General features: G+C 42.9%; 1 protein-coding gene across 2 annotated transcripts in view; it reads right to left on the bottom strand.

Moving 5' to 3' along the window:
• Positions 1-19,796, bottom strand: part of LOC105895865 (metabotropic glutamate receptor 4-like) — a 167,076-nt gene that overhangs the window by 114,942 nt on the left and 32,338 nt on the right. For both annotated transcript variants that reach the window (XM_031568233.2, XM_031568232.2), the window contains exon 2: positions 16,025-17,033. In XM_031568233.2, coding sequence (XP_031424093.1) covers positions 16,025-16,579 — 555 coding nt within the window. In that variant the 5' untranslated portion in view covers positions 16,580-17,033. The remainder of the gene's footprint in view (positions 1-16,024; positions 17,034-19,796) is intronic.

Here is a 19,796-nt window from a genome sequence, read left to right as displayed (position 1 = left end):
AAGCCCATTGCCTTCTATTAGAGCAAATGGGCACTGGGCGAGCGGGTCTGAGCATTAGCCGAGGTGAAGGGGAGAGCGGAAGAGCGCGGTGCTAAGCTGCGCCGGCAGGAAGCATTCGGCTGCAGCCAGAGAGAGTGAGAATGGGGCTCAGGAGGATCATCTGGGAGCTCCTCATCACTCAGAGAGCATGAGGCTTGTGGGTAATGGTCCCTCCTATGCCTTAATGGTCAAGCCCTCCCATCCCAGCGCATAGCCTCCTCCAATTTAGCCTCTGTGACGGGAGGAAACGGCCGATGCTAGTACCACGGTCCTGTGTTGGTGTGCTTGCGTGGGTCCTGCTGTGCATTCACTGTCCATTTGTACATATTTCCCTGAGGAGCTGTTGGACGAGTTATGGAGTTATGCTTTACGTGGTTAATGGTGGCTATGCTTTGTGTGAACATGTCATGCCTTTCTTTAAAAAAAAAAAAAAATCTAATCATTTATAGCTCTGAAACCTGAACCTCAATAATGTGTGTAATTGTCCTGTGGATGTCTCTTTTCCCACTTGTTTAATTAGACCTAGAAATGTACGAACACTGTTGCTCTGTGTAATTCAGTATCTGCCGCCTACTAGGACACAATGTGCAGATGTCAGAGACTTACAGAGATGTTCATATAAACTGAACGGTCAAACAGATGTGCGCTTATTTTTATCCCTCTTGGCCCATTATCACTGGTAGCGGAGTATCTGATGGATCAGTGTTCTTTATCTCCAGTCTTCAGACCGCTCTACCCGGGTTTTGTCTGCTCTCTCAATGGCTCATGTTGTCGTTTGGGTTAGATTTCAGGATCCTGTGATTGCTGGACTATGAGCTGTAACCTAAGATGGCTTCATCCTACTCCTGACCCATTTGGCTGGACTGTCTCTCTGAGCGATCGATCCCCATGCTTCAGCCATTCCTGCTCAGATTTTCTCTCACTTCCTCTAGGCAGACGGCCACTTTTGCCTGTTTGGTGCTTAAGACCACTTAGCTAAACGCTGTATGGAAGAAAGTAGATAAAGTAGAGAAAATGCTTAATAAGCATATTGTTTCTTTCTGATTTACGCCGGAAAGCACAAACACGCATTCTGAGTAAAAGTTACAGAGGCTATTTAAATTATGGAAAGATGAGGAAAGGCGCTTAATAAGTTATTTGTTACAAAAGGACTTTGGTGACTGAATGTCTGGAATCAATTAATAGTATTACAGGAATGCTCTGCATGACACAAACTAACACAAAGGTCATTGTGACAGAAGTGATGCTTTAATATACTCCAAAGCACATCATGTAAGAAATTCTCTGAAAATGACTTGATTGTGATATGAATCCAAGGACAAGGTTGTAACTCAGTTCTAGCTGGAGCAACCTCCAACCCGATCCTGATGCTGCTGCTGTAGGGGAATTTATGATGAAGGTGGATATTAGTATTATTTTGGTGCATATTATTAATGATCATTAGAAGGTAAGCCACCGCACATTGGGCCTCATGTAACAACATTCTCTTATATATTCTCTTCATTTTCTGTCAAGAGAAAAAAAATCTATTAAAGCGAAGGAAATACGTATCTTCGTATCTTGATAAGAGTGCTCTCAACCACTCATAGACGTTTCTCTTACCTAAGAGAAGAACAAAAATCATGGACCCGAACAAAACTAAGAGGCATTTGTTTGTACACGGCTTCTTGCGTGAGGCCCATTGTCTCATAAAACTAGAGCCCCTATTCACTTGTGAATGTATTACCTAAGGAGAGACTCCCTTCTGACACAAGCACAAAATCAGGAAACAATGGATTGTTTGGAATGGATTTATTTGGCATGTACTGTTCCCTGAGTCCAGTTTCTTACTGAACAATCGATTTGATAGGCTTGGTGCCAATACCATTTTAAAATCCTGTCTCATATTCTGCTAAGAGTAGGGTTTATTGGTTTGCACTCAGAATCTACTGGTTTCTAAGCCAGTAACTGGATGGTGCAGGAAGCTATTGGAAAACTCTAATGGGGTTTTACTGCTGAATCCCTCAGGGAGAGATATATTAGTTTTCTTTCTGGAAAACTGGGATGGGTAAATCCAGCAGTTTGTCAAAAAGTTGTTAGGCCATCAAATATGTTGCAAACGTATCTAGCTACTTCTAAAGAAGTAGAGATGGATGGGTTGCCCTTGTATGAGAACTAAGAATACACAGTGAATTTATGTACTTTTGTAACCTTCCATTTGTTCATAGAGACTTGAGACTACAGTACGCATTTACATTTAGAGCAAAGTATTTAGAGGGAAGCTAATGAAGAAGACACCTTCATTCTTTTGGATTTGAAAACATTAGAAGAAGATGCAGAAGGGTGTGCTGAAGAAATCCTATATTTTAAAAACCACTATTTTCATACAGAAAACCTGCTGTAAATTTCAGCTTAGAGATCAGGTACCTGTGTTTGTACAGTGACCTGTGCCGGTCACTGACCACATTACCTTTACACGGCTCAGTGGTTCATGAGCCTAAGGGCAATGAATTAGATCGGACAACAGTGACTTCACGAGGAATCAATATCTTCAAGCGCCACATTCTGAGCCACGATAAGAACAACACACCTGCATGGATGAGCGGTTTACTGGTAACCGAAAGGGCATAATGATGGCATTCCACGTCCCCTGTGTCAGGAAGTGATGTGATTTATGGTTACAAAATCCACAACTCTCATAGATGCCATATGTTTTTACGGCCTGCATCGACAACCAAAGACAGGCGAGGTGTCCTGGTGTTGTGCAGAGCCTACAGACTACTGCTTCCAAATTAGAATTTCTAATCTGCCTTGAAGATGCATTGTTGACAAGTCTATACATGCATGATGGATTTGGGTTGCCAAGCACATTTTTGCCATTTAACTAAAAATCAAAATAAATTGCTAGATAGTGCTGTGCTGGCTACATACATGTTCTTACATATTTGTTTTATAATTCCTATTCGGCATTATTATTTATGAGAGCATCTGAATATACAATATGTTGTATGCATGATAAGTGTGGTACATGTTTGCCTGTCTGCAACGCTGGTAATTCAGAGAATGTGTGAATTCATTCTGTCAAAACACAGTGTGTGTGTGTGTGTGTGTGTGTGTGTGTGTGTGTGTGTGTGTGTGTGTGTGTTTATGTTTGTGTCTGAAATAAAGTAAGTGTGCATAAGTCTATTTTCAGTAACGGCACACATTATGCACATTGCATCAGGATGACAAATGGCCCTGGGCTTGAAAAGAGCAGGGGAAATCTATGTAAACTGATTCAGCCTGAGCAACAAGTGATGTTTCCTGAGAATTGCAGCCCGATTCGCTCATCTACTCCAGCTCCTGTGGAGTGCCCCATCCTCCGAGCCCCCTTCTCCTTTGTCTACAACAGGCACTGCAAGCACACTACATCACAACAAAAACCATTACCATAGCACTTTACTTAGCTGGGATTGTTTAGTCTAGCTCATCAACAGACTACGCAGTGGCTATTTGATAAGAATTCAACAACACTGCAAAATGTTATGCAAAATACCTACATACAGAGGCACTGCAGTTAATACTGTTGGCTATCATTAATACTACAGTCACACAACATTCGGACTATAATATGATCTTCGGAACAATCCTGCAGCTGTCTTGGTGATTATTGTCATGACGACGCATCTTTCTCAAGGATACAGTCAGTCTCCATACCTTCCAAACCTTCCAGGCTTAAAATGGGTTTGGTGCATAGATGCTTGTAAAGATTTGTAAGGATTTGTTGGAATGCAGACTGTAACTGAACTTCTGCAATAAAAATAATTCTGAAATGATTCATACATCTAACTGCTGAGATTCACACAGTCTGACTAGAAAATACTTTAGAAATGGTTTCTTTGAGCTGTTTTTCTGTAATAATTGTTTTATAGACATGTTACTAGTGCCCTTGAACATACACTCATTGCTATTAATTATGCAAAAGTGTGATATGATTTATTTATATCACTACAAACTCCAAATGAATGGACAGAGTTACTACCCCATACGATAATTTTAGAAGATGCCATATTGCAGAATTAATTCAGTGAAATGGTACTTACAGCAAGTGAACCAACTCCATACCTAGCTATCTATCTGTCTATATGTCTGTCTGTCTGTCTGTCTGTCTGTCTGTCTGTCTGTCTGTCTATGTGTCTGTCTCTCTGTCTGTCTGTCTGTCTGTCTGTCTGTCTGTCTGTCTGTCTGTCTGTCTGTCTATCCATCCATCCATCCATCCGTCCATCCATCCATCCATCCATCCATCCATCCATCCATCCATCCATCCATCCATCCATCCATCCATCCATCCATCCATCCATCCATCCATCCATCCATCCATCCATCCATCCATCCGTCCATCCATCCATCCATCCATCCATCTATCCGTGGCTAATAACTCCACTGTATGATTAAAATGTTTGACACAGTCAAAAGCATTAAGTCAATACCGTTCTACGTACGACAGAAAAAAATCAAAACCTAATTATCGTTTTTTTTTTTTTAAATGGCACGTGACTAGTTTAAAGCTGACTCCTAACTCATGAGATACATGTGATATACAGAAAGAACTTTGACCTATAATTTTTTCTTTGTAGGTAAAAAAAACCCTGAGTGGTTGATTGAGTAAGTACATTGCTTTTATTGCAGCCAGGGGCGTAGGAAATAGGGGGGGATGGTGGATCCCCCCATCCCCACCCAACCCCCTCTCAAATATATTTGAATGTATATTTTATTGAGAAGTGTGAAACAGTAGGGACCAAAGCCATGACTGTAAAAGGAGAGAGGAGGGGAGAAAAACAGATTGTATGCAATCACGTCTCAATCACGTCTCATCACGTCTCAATCACGTCTCAATCACGTCTCATTCTCTGTGAAGCTTCAGTCTGAGCTCTGCCCTCCAAAGCCCTCACCGCCTCCTCAGTAGTGTCATCACGGAGAATCTAACATTGATTGTCAGACACATAGGCAAATAGTGATCAGCCAAATCAAATTGTCCTATTTCTATGACACGGTAGTCATCTACCAGAAACATCGGCAGGCAGTTTTAACATGACAGTAAGTAATAGCAATCTCAAACAGGATAAGGTCACGTCAATGAGTCTGTTCTGTTTGTTCAAACCAAGTTTCACTGGAGTTGACAAACAAACAATAAATAGGCCAGAATCTCATCTTGTAGTGCCATTACTTTAATGATAATCTTGTTTTGTTGTGAGCCCTAGGCTGTTACTTGAGTAGGCTATTAGTTGTGCAAGAAATATCGCTTCAACATGACCTGTAAATGTAAATTGTGCATTTCTGTGGTCCTCGTCCCAAAACGCTTGAAAAGTGTGGAAAAAAACAATCTAGGCTCAACTGTAAAACCCACAGTGCTTTGCTGCTTTGACAAAACTGTAGGCCTAGTTCCTTTTCACGTTGATGGTTCCTGAGCAGAAATAAGGTTGGAAGCTTTTGATTGCATCAAATTAGAATAATGTTTCAAATTTGCAATTGTAGCCTACTTTCAGATGGGTAGGTTTTGGATGTCACATTATCTCATCGATAACCCTCCTGAATTAGTTCTTTTCTGTCCGGTGAGGTGGAATAATCTCTCTTCAAACTGTCTGCAGGTAATGTGGCCATTGTGAGCCAGTGTCACAGTCTTTTGTCAGCTCAGAAACCATTACCTCGCAGGAGTTCAGGGTGTTTTTAAGTAGAGCAGACTAGCCCTCTAAAATAAAGGCGGCTCTTGTCAAGATGTTTCTTTATAATGACCAGCTATGGCAGGGCAGTCCTTTGCTGTCTACAGTAAGAAAATATTCCAGATGAAATAAATAAATAAAAGACAAGGTTTTTTTTGGGTCCATATCTGCTGGCACAGTTTCAGTGAAATCACGTTTTCAGTCTCCCCATTTCTTCACTGGTCTGTCAGTTGTACCCATTTCCATGATGGAAAACATGAAGTGTCATTATGTCCATGCATTTAAACAGTAATGAGGGTAATAAAAAGATAAAAAGTTACATGTATAATTCATCATACACAGTTAGAGTAAATGTTGCATAGCTTACACATGATAGAGTTTTGTCTGACTGTTAACAGAGTTGTTCTCGGAGAAAGCTTATGTCAGGAACTGCTACTGTTAGAGCAGCTACTGTCCAGACCTCGGGTGTGACGGATCTGGATGTGACTGGATTCCTGTCACACCCAGAGGCTGTGTTTCAGAGAGATTGCTGCCCTGCTAATCTCCTAATCTGATGAGGATGAATGTTTAAGATGACCTCTTTCATGCTCCAAAGATAACTGTTAAAAAGATACACCTCTTGGAATTCCTATGCCTAATCCATATACCTCCAAGTCAAATGGGGATTTAACTGTCTGTTGTTTTGAATCAGAAAATGTTTCAACATGGCAGCAGGGACTCTGCTGGGAACGAATCGCATGGTATGTAGATATTTAAATGGGAATTAATACTTAATTCATCCAAATACGCAGCAGCCTGTCCTTGCACTACCATCTGTTACTAGCAGCGACAAAGCTACAGAATCCCCTTCAAGATTCAGACTGTATGCATTATGCTCAGATGACCTAGCATGTGATATGAGGTCTGAAGATAAAAGCAACACTACTGATTTTGATTGGCTCAGAGATCTTGTCAGTGAATTACAAAAAGGGCCAGACCAAAAAAAAAAAAGGATGCCTCGGCGTGACTCACTCACACACACTACAGTGCCATAGATCAGACACAGACATGAATAAGCTTGGCTTATAAATTCTCTACCCTTGACCAAACTGACAAATAATCTTGCAGATGCCTTGTGCTGGTCGTGTCTACGGGATGGCTCTGCCCTTGCTTTCATATGTAAAGCCTGAGGCAGAGATGCATCTCACTTTGGAGCGTGAAAATAAAGCGAAAGTGAAATAGAGAGAGACAAAAAAAGTCTACCCAGAGTAATCCCCTATTTTATCTTCGGTTAAATCACAACAAAAGGGAGGGAGGAAGGGAGGGATGGGGGGGGGGGGGGGGGGGGGGGGGGGCTTGGAAAGAAACGACAAAGCCTTTTAAAGTGACTAAAGTAAAAGGTTGCTGGAGTACTTCTTTTCTCTCCTGTGTCTGACATGAGCTATTCGGGGGCTCTCTGTATTATTTTCGTTTGGACATCATCATCAGCTGAGGTCCAATGACTGTATAATGTGTTACCATTATTGGCAGTTGTCATGACAGCTCTCTGAATTTCATATGCCATAAAAGCTTATTGTCACATGTTATTAAGCCATCATAGCATGCTACAGTCATGACAATTACAGGTTATGGTGACACGACTCTGTTGCATCACTGGACACTGATTGTTATACTGTAACTAATTATGACAGCATATGATATCTGCCATGACAAGATTATTCAAGGTTGCGTGCGGTCCTCAAGTAAAATGTTACCAAAATGCTGTCCACAATGCTATGTGAATTAAGCCCTTACCTATATTTTCTAGATTTGACATTTTTGTCAGCGTCAGGAGATGGCTTTAATTTATTGTCTACTAGAGTTCTCTTTCCTATCAAAGAAACATTTAGATTAAAGGCATAGTTGTAAAGGTGTGGAAGCCTCAATTTTATATATTATCTGCTTGCATCCAATTAAAAATATCATAAAAGTCTGGATTTTAGACTACATGTGATGGGTGACTTGCTTATGTCTAATTTGACAAAACTGCAGATTATGTCCAGGAATAAGTAATTAACCCTAGCAGCTAACATTAGGTACCTAAAGAGTGTGACAAAATGGTCTGTAAATACAGATTCAATGCAACTAAAACCATATACCAATAAAGTTATGGTTTGATCACTACTTACATGGTCCTACAAGTTTTTTCTTTACTCATTTGATTCTTTACTGGGATCTCATACAAAGATGTCACAGTGAAGTCGGTCAAATGACAGAGTCATTTCAGAGTATACTGTTGATTGTCAGAAATCTGTCACTGATTATGCATTGAACAGTACAACCTCTGTTCACATAGTAAGATCACTTATCCATTTGTATGTTAACATGCTGTGGATTCTGCTGCAGATTTAACAATCGCATTGCCTAAAGCAAGAAATATTTTGCTCACAGCCAACTCTTGCGAGAGCCATTTTATGGCTGAGCAGCTATTGGAACTTTTGATCAGAAAGGCATTTCCCCATTGACGCCTCTAATCAATATCTGAATAGCCTTTTCTTCTCACATATTTGTCAATACAGTCAAGTCATACAAAAACCAAGGAAGTTACAAATCAAATTAGGTAAATACATAGATGACAATCCAGGGGATCCATGGTGTTTGTTTGAGAGGAACTGATGGAAGATTTATACTTGAATAGCTCATATCTGTATAAATATGCATATCTGTATAAATAAACTGAATCAAGACAGAGGGAAAAGAGGGCTGAAATCTGAGACGGGAAAAAAAACTGAAGGTCAATGCAGCAGTGTTGTTGTGGTAGGTGAACTTGTCCTCACTGAGCCTAGAAACAGTATTGTGATTCTGTTTTAAATGATGCTGAGGATAAATGGAAGGCTGTCCCCTACAAGGCCAACAGCATATGTGAAATCATGGAAAAGATGTTCCACCAGTGTGTCATGTATTAGCCTTGACATAATGTCATCCTAGAATTTCAATCTGATGTCTTCAGCTAAACTGACGCGTTGCGCCTCAGTCACAGCCAATTAAAACAACAGTCAATCTCAATTCAGGTCGCCAAAACTCACCCCTTGGCTTCATGCAAACAGGGTTTAGGGGGATTTTAAATGTGGATTTGCCTGTCCTGACCAACTAAAAATGGGCCTGACACAAGGATATCCTCAGGATGAAACAAGACAGGACATTAAGAGCTGGCCTCCTTTGAACCAAAACTGGGGACTTTGCTGCCATGATTGTAACTGTCATTTTTGCGGCCACGGTTATTTTACTACTTTTCATCTTCTCTTTTCAAGTCCAAGGCTTTCTTTGGTCCAGAGTTAACAAGTGAGCCTTTCATCTTCTCCTCACATTGATCTTTAATTCAACCTCTCATTATCAATATCATTCTAATTACTACCATTATTTCCATTATCAATTGTCAATGAGTGTTTCTGGCCAGTGTTGCAACCCACTAAATGTTCTCCATTGTGTGTGTGTGTGTGTGTGTGTGTATGTGTGTGTGTATGTGTATGCATATGCATGTGTGCATGTGTTTGTTTGCACTGCACAGACCCATTTCACATGACGCCAGCAATCTAATCACATCCTGAGAGACTGTCTGCACAATTGATCACAACTGTGAAGGTGCCGCGTGGAATGAAAGTTACAGCTAATCCACAAGAGGAGCCGTGTTGTTATAGTGTCAGGGAAATGAAGCAGAAAGCAGAACAGTGCCAGAGAGCAACAACTGGAGATATAGAGTACGGCCCAGTAGAGCCCAGCACAGACCTTACAACCCCCAGAGGGCAACCACCTTACTCCAAACACGCTGCCATGAATAATGCCATTTGTCAAGCTGCTGCCGGATTAGGGAAGGGGCAGACCTCAGGGGCAAATGGGCGACAGTCGTATGGGGCTGGTGCTTATGGAGAACTTAAGAACTGAACTGAGATTTCAGCCACTATTGACAAGTCCTCAGATGATATCGCAGATGAGATACCAGTGCTGTTTGCCATGCGATGAATAGAGTGCAACTCCCCATTTAAGAGACTCTTTCATTTGAATGGAATAATCTTTGCCAAGGAAAACAAGCCAGTGCTTTTCGAAACAGTGGCCAGCCCCCCCTACGGCATCGCCCCAATCAATTCCAATTTTGCCCAAGACATGGATCCAAACCTCTCGCATTGTTTCGGGGCCAAATGCACTGATCCATTTGGGTCTGAGATTGTCAAAAATCAAAACGGCACTGCCACGTCTGGCTTAATGAATAGATTGGCATGATGTTGGGGGAAAATCCATAGTGCTTGTCATTTGGCTGAGGGGCCCTGCGGCGCCGAGGATGTGGAGTGGAGACAGCTCCTGAATAGCGGCTGGCTCGCCGTGTCCCGGTGGAGCCGAGCGGCGTGCTGAGCGCCTCTTGAAATCAGGGCAGTCAGAGGATTTCTAGGACAGTAAATACCCAAGCTACCGGGAGAGAATCAAAGATGAGCTTTTGGGAGACTCCTGGTTCTTCAGATGTGATCTGATTTGACAAATGGAGATCGTTTGATGGTCTTTGCTATCGCTTTGCACAGCTCCTGTTGCCACGGCCCCCAGTTCAGCACTTAAGCGTCGGAGGCACAGGTAAACAGAGGCTCAAAGCCATTGGTTTACATGCAAGCTCCTTTAATTGTTGACATTTAGTTTGTCCAATAATAGAGGAGGTTCATAGAGTAGGTTACCATTTGTTTGATATGCAACATTGCCTTGATGATCACAAATTGATGTCAGATGTTCTAAGCACATACATATGGGAAACAACCAAAGGGCAAATTAACCATATCAGGCTTATATTTTTTTTGCAATATTTCTTGATTTTATGGAAAGACACTATTTCATGCAATACCTTTAGATGACTTTGAAATGTATATTTTTCTCTTTTCCATCAGAATGCATCTCAACAAATGCATTCAGACACTTAAAACTTGCTCAAAAATTATGCGTGACACTTTTTATGATCAAATTAAATAAAGAATCCACTCCACTGAACTGACAGACTTCCTTGTTTCTCCAAGATTAATAGCTTTGTCCTTGTGAACCAGGAGCTTTGAACAAATACTATTATTTCACAGAGTGGTAGTTTCTTTGGCATGCGTCGAGGCACTGAGTCTGCTGTCTGAGAGCGCATGTTTTGATAGAAGCGGGAAAGAAGGGGGGATTTAGGGCCTTGCAATCTCGTTCCACCTCTAGAAGCTTCCATTTCTTGTGACTTTAGATATAACTGCAAGAGCCACTCAGCATAAAATAAAAAAAAGGTTACTCACTGTCTGGGTCACTGGTGTGAATTGAAGGAACATTTTATAGTCCCCAAGAAGATGTGACAGCAATTGCAGTGTATTATCATAAGTGGGGACGCTCTCCGGTATTCAATACAGACAACCGCAAACAAAAGCCCCTCTTCTGATCCCACTTCCCCCCTCTTCAGCGTTTGAGTGTAAAAAGTAGAGCGAATGTTCCCATGAGCTGTGGTGCTCTGCTGTTTAGAGATGGAGACAGCAGAGTAGACATGGAGTATCTGATATGTGTTTGGTAAGCATGATGTCATATTAAGTATTGTACCCTATAGAGCATTTGAGTATCAAGTATTGGTTATCATATTATCATTCATGGCTGTGATGGTCTTAGCCAAAACAGTCCCTTTGATTTGTAATTGTACATCTTCAAAACTACTAGACAAGAAAAGTTGTACTCTGTTAAAGGTAGGTCCGCGATTCTGAGGAAAGGTGGTTGATATCTGAGTTCAACAGCCAATCGAATTATACCCCTCCCTTCCGGGCTCCTGAAGCAACGCGTCGATTGGCTGGTATAATGTATGGCTCAGTCTGCAGAGCCTGTGCTGTGTACGAACACCACTGTTTTTTGGAGTGCACAGGCAACAGGCAGCTAGAGAACCATGAGGAGCGATTTGCTGAACTTGACCAGGAATGTATTGGATATAATGGCACCTTTAACTGCATTGAATATCTATTGTCAGGTATATTTTACAGCTTCATAGGCTATTTTTGATCATCTGAACCTTAAAAGCCATTCATGAGCATCAGCACATAACTCTTACTGTGCTGTATAGTCAAGGGGCATATGAAGAATGTATTTCCATAGCAAAGGTTTTGCTTTAATATGGCGCAATCCAAACTGAGGAAGACAAATATACTGTTTATTTGTAGTCTTATTCTGGCCTTTCCGAGAAACTCAATTCTCACCAAGGGGCTTAGTAAATAAAAAAAGATTTGATTCATTGCCTTCCAAAAGGGAAAACCCAACACGTTTCTCCAAATATCTCAGGCAGACATTTATGCCAAGATATGTTGGCAAGATAAGCTCTGATAGGACCTAATCAAATTGTCAGTTTAGTGGTTATGTTCATGGAGATACGGGATAGGATAATGCACGCAGATAATAAAATAATTAATTAAAATATTCCAAATGTTTGTTCCAGACCTAATGAAAAAGTATGGCTCAGTGATACCCTAGCAAGTCCATCTAGTATTAATCAAACAGCCTATGTGGAGGACCTATGATGATTGGCCAGGGTGAGAGATTATGAGGACTGGGCGATAGGGACAGACATTCTCCCAATTAATGTGAAACCTGCTAAAGCACATAATCAGATTCCAGATAGCGAGAGAGAGAGAGAGAGAGAGAGAGAGAGAGAGAGGGTGGGAGAGAGAGAGGGAGAGAGAGAGAGGGGGGGTTAGAGAGGGAGAGAGAGAGAGAGAGAGAGAGAGAGAGATAAAGTTAAATAAAATGTTTTATCCAGTCCATCTGAGTTCCGCTGGTCCTTCTAGGCTGGCAACATCTCTTTACTACCTACTCCTCGTCGTTTGAAATCAGGCCACGGGTTTTTTTTTATATCTACTGCAGAACCACGCGTTCATCCACCTCTGCAAATTTACTGTATAGTCCCTTTTTAATGCGCTTCTATATATCAGCAAGCCCTTATAAGTCAGCGTGTGGGCCGTTTATTGGTAAGCGCTTGGTCTGGAAGACCACTTATGCCGTCGTTTATGCTCTCACTCTGGTTCTTGGGATTTGTGTTCCACGCCACTGTTTTCACTGTTATCACTTTTTCAGCCATTGTTGGTGCCTTCAGGGACAGTGATTTGTTTGATTTCATGCCTCACACAGCGCCTCCAGCTCGACGGGTCCCCATTAAAGTGTGTTTGTCTGGGGCAGCAGGTACTGGTCTCCACGGCCCTCAGTGGATCGCCCACCTCTGTGCATGTATTTGAGGCTCTTTCTCACAGAGGATGAGCAGAGAAGACAAGAGAAGATGGGCAGAGGTGTGCATGAGCACAGTTAGTGTCAATACCGAGGTGGCTCTACCGGTCCAAGGGCATGTGTTGAGATAACGAATAAGGTAATTATGTCGGTATGCCATATCTCCCAACATGCCTCCCCCCGCGCCGGGGCTGTTCTTGGCTCAGCGCAACACGGAGTTGTCCCTGCATCGCCACAGCTCCCAGGCCTGAGTTGCCGTAGTGTAACCCCACTGTGTCAAATATTGAAAAAGCAGCTTTGGCTCGTCGAAGCTCCTCGTGCTCAGTCCTCTCCCTCTACAACCGCGTGCAGGTGGTGTACCTCCAGTCGTGAGGTACATACGGGTGGTGTGTATGGGAGAGTGGAGGGGTGTGGCTGGGTATTTGTGTGCCTGTGAGTGTCTGTGCATTGCAGGTGTTTTTGTGTGTTTGTTTCTGTGTGTGTGTGTGTGTGTGTGTCTGTGTGTGTGTGTGTGTGTGTGTGGGTGTGTGTGTGTGTGTGTGTGTGTGTGTGTGTGTGTGTGTGTGTGTGTGTGTGTGTGTGTGTGGGTGTGTGCGCACGCTCACATCTGTCTGAGAGACAGGGCACCTGGGTGTGTCCAAGATTGGGTTTGTGTGCTTGAAAGACTAGGCATTGAGCAAACAACGGTGACAGTGTGTTTGTTTGTCCTCCGTTGGACGCGTCAGCTGCACCACCCCCTGTGGCAAGCTGCTGTGACATCTCAAAGCAAATAAAAGCAGTTGTGGCATTAACCGTGAGGCCGTGCGGTGCACTCCTGATGAGGTGGCGCTATTCTTAGCCGCAGAGACGGGCCACTGCGTGCCGCCGAGACTCATCCTGCTGACCTGCAAATCATTTGGGCCCCGGTCTCCACCGAGCTGTTCCCAGACCAGCTGCTGTCGTCTGAGAGCCCTTCTCCCATTTACTAGTTTACTGTTTAATCCATATCTGAGTCTGCTTTATAGCCCGAGTCGGGCACTGCCGTTTCTTGGGTCATTCGGACGACATTTTCCAATCAGAAGTGTAAAGGATTAATGTTGTTCTCTTTTTTAATACTACTCAAAGTTCTTTTTTGTGTGTCTCTGTGTATCTGTGTGTGTGTGACCACTAAACTGGACAATCAGTGGGCTAAATGGATTGTAATGGTTCAGAAATTAACCTCAGGGCAGTTGGGGTCGTTCTTTTCCCCCTTTTACTTCCTCCACGAACCGAACAGCATAAGACTTAGTGGAGATTACAGAAAGACTCCCGATAAGGAAGAGGTCAGCAAAGTTGACCGCCTCCCATGCGTACATCGATGGGGTTAGAGTCGGGGGGCTTGCGTGGGGGGTGATGTTCTAATGAGGGCGTCCATGTCCACAGGGAGAGGGCTGAACCGAGGGTGCTGCTTGGGGGGGGATCTTATTACCGCGCACTCTTGCCGTAGCACCCGGCTTTCCACCCCTCCCTCGGCTCCTGACTGAGTAATACAGGCTTTCGCTAGGGGGGTGGAAATGTGCTTATCACAGCACATGTACCCCGAGGATGTCACCGGTGCTGGGGCTTCTGCTCCGGGGACCTCGCTCTCTTTCATCACACGCTTCTTTTTTTCTCCACCCTCAGCTCCCATCAGGGTGATAAACAGGACTGGAGATCAAGGTAAATATCTTCTACCGCGCTGTCTGGCTACACAAAGGATTTCCAGCGCATCACTTTCGTGCTTCCTGCCAAACTCTTGAAGTTGGCAACAACAGAACTGAAACTGCAGATGAGATAAGAGCTCTTGTTCCTGACGCTGATAAGCTTGAATGGGGGGGAGCAGAGGTGATGCTGATAATACGACACGTGTGAATTAAACCCACTGAGCGAAGTGATACAAACCCACAAGTGCCTTATCGTCATTCAAATGCATTCCCATTCATTGGGAACAGCTGGCAGTAGTGTTTCAAGACAGCTGCTATCTAATAACTCAAGGCAAGTCCACAGACAAACAAAAACCAATTTCAGTAGTCTGTTTTATCTATGGAGAACTCAGAGAAAACATCAGTGGTTTTAATCAGACACCTCTTGAAATGTGCTGTCTTTCTTGAGGGGACACATGGAAAACATTAGTCGTGAGTTATCGCCTATAAAAGTCATATCAGCATGGATATTTTCACTTAACATCCTTAAGAGAAATGATATGCTGAATAAGTGGCCTTCTTAATAGCTTTAAAGGAGTAGGACCAAATAGCATGCTGTTTTGAAAAACATATTTTGCTCCTTGGTCACCCCCCTTGGGCATCACTAAATGTAGCATGAAAAGCCGGAAAAAGAAGATGTCAAGCAAACATTTCCTGCCTGTGTCAAGGAGAGTCTGTTCACAGCCTGTTTACTTTTTTAGTTGCCTTCTGCAAAATCTTGTAGTTTCATTCCTTCATTGTGAACCCGAATGCAGCAAGTTGTATTTTCTTTTTCGCTCAGCAAAAACTGTACATCCTTTCTGGCAAACATTGGAGTGCTGATGATCTGTTTAGTGCAAAAAAGAGAGCTTGGCTGTCAGGCATCGTGTTGCTCTAACACAGCAGATGCATCAGCCTTTTTGCGTTTACTTATTGGACCAACAGTGCAACGTACATCCAATTTAATTTCCATCTTGGTTTCCACAAGTGTTAGCCTAAGCCTGCCATGTGGCAGTAATCAAAACATAACCACTTATGAGGGAACAGATGCACTGGAATGCCGGAGATTATGAAAACGAACCACAGACAACTGAGCATCCAAAATATCAGCGTGTCGCAAACACAGGCGAACGGAGAATCAAAGGGATGAATCAGACTGAAGGACAGCCAATTTCCCCACAAATATTTCAATCTGTGAAGAAAGGGATTCATCGTTACATAAACCAGCATACCATTATTTTTATGAACGTTTGCTTGGTCACACTGTCCTCAGGGAAATAATGTGGATATTTCTCTAAATAATTAGACATTTTGTTGTTGAAGTGTTTTTCCTTCCACCAGGTTGCTCAGTGCGAGCCGGAGAGCTTGCAAAAAAGCACGCATGCCCAAGCAGAGCACCAGTGATGAGACCCTTACCTTGAACAGGCGGAGGATGTTAGCCACCATGATGGACACTGAGCTGGCAGACGCCCCGATGACTCCCACCACCCTCTCGGGTTTGGAGATGATGGGCGAGCCGCCGCCCAGGCACTTGACGTCGGAGCCGTCCTTCTCGATGAGCGCCTGCACGAACGTGAGCGACTGCTCCAGGGCGTGGGTGTCCCGCGAGCACGTGTCGAGGATGCGCGCGCCCAGCGTGATGTTGGGCAGCAGCGAGTGGTCGTTGTTGATGCGGTCCAGCGCGAACAGCATGGCCTCCAGCCGGTGGATGCCCTTCTCCTTCTTCAGCTCACCGCAGGCCTTGCCGTCATGGCCGCGGGCGTGCACAGGGAAGAGCCCCCCCAGCGAGATGTCCCCGTCGATGCGGATGGAGTTCAGATGCGTGTGGCCCGGGCCCTTGGGCTTCGCGGCTAGAGTAGCCAGGACATGGCAGAGGAGGAGGAGGAGGAGGACTGACGCCAGGCCGTAACGGCCGAGCCAGGCTGGTCGGCTGGCAGAAACTGGAGACATGGCAGTCGTCCAAACCCGCATGTACTTACGAATTATTCTTTATTTATTGTTTTCTCTTTGTTTCCGTTTTCTTTCTCAATTTAGACTGAAGAGTCCAGAATATCAACCCAATAGTTCAAGAAGGTAGAAAGGATCCTGTCGGATTTGGTTCATCACTCAAAGCTGTAGTTTTGGAGAGAAAAAAAAAACACAATTTCTTGTGGATTGTGCCAACCTCTTAAGTGTGAGCCCTGATCTGCATGTCGGGTTGGAGTTGAGGTGGGCAGCGCAGTGCTGCTTGGCTTCCTGCTGTTGATCCCCCACCAGACCATGCGGATCCCTTTAAGGCGGCTTTGGACAACACAGAGGTGAGAGATAATCCTGTCTGCTCTCCTCCTCTTCCTCATCCAGTGGAGCTTTTGAAAGCGCTCCCAAAGGGTGCCAGTCTGTGTCAGTCCCTCAGGCTCCCCAAGTTGGCAGGCAAGTGAGTGAACACCTGAAAGTCAGAAAAAAAGAATGAGTCACAGCATGTGGAAAGTGGAACATCACATTTGTCAGTATTTGTTTGGACACTGCAGTCTCTATCTCTTTTTGTCTTTCGTATTCCCTCTCTCTCTCTCTCTCTCTCTCTCTCTTTCACAAACTTACTTTTCTGTTTACAGCTGGATGGAGAGGCGGTTTCATATGACTTTTCTAAATGGATTTCTAAAAGGTTGTCATGGACAATGAAAGTTAGCTCCGACAGACTTCTTTTCGATGCACAAAAGGAATATGTTGAATTTTGATTCCCAGAGAGTTGCGTATCTGGTGCTTCAGTCCCTCTGAGAGTACACTTTCATCAAACACTTTCAACTCTTTTCACACAAAACTCAAATTCCCTGCACCCCAGGCTCACAGAAACAACACAATCTTGATATCTGTAATTAATTAGAAATGTCTCTAATTTCATTGACCGGCAACTGGCAACAAGCAATGAGCAAAGTCCGCCGTGCATGAACTAAAGCTAATTTAATAACTTGATTAAACCATTTTGCTAATTTAATACCTTCAGCCAGATCCTAAACGCAAACCTTGGTGGGTCAGCGCAATGCTCTCACACTACACACAGCTTGTTGCTCGTTGATTTGCTCGTTAGTCTTCATAGAAATGAGGGCCCAAGGACTGCAAGCGGTGCTAAATTCTCTAGGTTTTGAGTAAGTTGTGTAAGGTGCAGTGAAGCAGTGCATAATGCCATGCTAGTCTGTACTTTGTACCTAAACTGGCTTCATTTAGAACATGAGGTCCATTGATCCATCCACATAGCAATCAAATGACTGAGTACTCAGCCAATGTAGCATAATCTAAAGGCATTGTTATATGTGGGTCATAGTATAACATCAAACTATGTTAAATCATGATGATGAACATATTTACATTTACATATTCTCTCAGCCAGTTATGGAGTCACGATAGTTGCTCTGGTACATTTCATGAAGATTAAAACAGCATAAAAAAATTTGTTTCTAAACTTGCCTTAGGCACCTCCACTGAAAAAAAAATGTGTGTGTGGTGAACTGTCAAAACAACTGACATTGAGTTGAGTTTTCAACTACGGTAGCCAAGTTGTCAGACGCATATGAAAAGAAAGTAAACTTCACACATCACAGAAGCCAAGTTAGACAGCTATATTTGTTTGCTATGTTTATTTTTATTAACTGTCTTTGACTGACATACCATGTCTGTGTGACCGACGAAGTAAAAAACATTTCTACTTCTGCACATTTACCAAACAAGTAAAACTGTGCTGAAATAGCATCTTCTATCTTAGTCCCCATCACTGAAAACGATAGAGATCAAGTATGGTTTTGCTTTCAGCGCGAATCACTGGTTGCTAGTTCGATTCCCTGTCGAAGCGTCCTTGAGCAAGACACTGAACCCCTAATTGCTCCTGATGTGCAGTGTGCCATCAGTGTAAATGTAAAATGTAAAATGTGTATACATTGTAAGTCGCACATATGTAAGTCGCTTTGGATAAAAGCGTCTGCTAAATGACTAAATGTAAATGTAAAATGAGTGCCCAACTGGTGATGCCCAAACATAATGCTCTACCTCATGTGGAAGGGTTCGGCAAAGTCATCTACACAGAAACTCTGCTAAATAGATGCACTCGGTAGAGCGGTGCTCCATAACTTGTCTCTGACACTGCATGTGGCATCTCAATAAATATGTAAAGTACCAAGGCGTTTCAACCTGACCTTTACTCTCTCACCCTTGTTTGTATGGTAATGGGTGAGAAGTAAGCTGTTTAGCCGCTACATAAAATATTATCCTGGAGCTGAAGACACTTCCCCTCATTCACTTACAAATAGACTGCAGTGTTGTGCGTTTGATTCCCCAATAGGAGTTGCTCCTAAGTAAGACATTTGAACTATTTGAACTCCTATGAACTTCTATGCTGAGAATTCTGATTTTACCTTTAAATTCAGATATGCTCGTCACGTTGAACCCACACTGAATCAATAGAGGCTCATATCACAGTCAGTTCTCAGTGAAGATATTGTGAATCTGCTTTAAGCATATGTTAAGATAGACACCTTTAAATCTCCTGGTAGAGATTGGAATAAAATGCAATGTGCATGTTCATGTAAGTGAATTATGGGTGAATCTGATCAGTTTTTTACAAATTGCAATTGTAAAACAGGACTGATAAAATATCAGAGCTCATCACAAACATTCATATTTTTTCAGCAACCTATTGAAGAAAGCTCAAAGACAAGGACCTTGTAACATACAAAGATTTAATGAGAGATCTATGCCCTTTGCGCTGTTAAATGCCAATATATCAGCATGGACTCCAAGATGGGTCATTGCACGTGTGTAGATATATACAGTAGATGTTCTGCCAATGAGCAGAGGGAATGGTGACCTTCACCAAACATTTATGATATTCAGATATACAGTATCATATGCGCTGGCATGAAATTTCAGTGTTGTTCCTCATTTATTCTCAGTTGCATTTTCATAAATGTCTTCTTCCCCGAAACCAATGTGTAAAAAACTGTTACCATCTGAATGACTTATTGCTTCCAGAAGATAGTCATGGAAGATGGGACAGAATAACCCAGCAAAAGAAAATACTGCATACCTGAGCTATACTGTATGTAATTGAATTTTTTTTTCCCCATTCTGTTCCTGACACATTGAGTACAGCAGGAGACTGGATGTTGTCATCCTATGACTGATGGAGCTCCATCCTGCCATACAACGGCCGGAAGCTTTT

This window comes from Clupea harengus, chromosome 5 (genome assembly GCF_900700415.2).
Source record: "Clupea harengus chromosome 5, Ch_v2.0.2, whole genome shotgun sequence".
Taxonomy (NCBI): domain Eukaryota; kingdom Metazoa; phylum Chordata; class Actinopteri; order Clupeiformes; family Clupeidae; genus Clupea; species Clupea harengus.
This window is presented reverse-complemented; position numbering and strand designations above follow the sequence as displayed.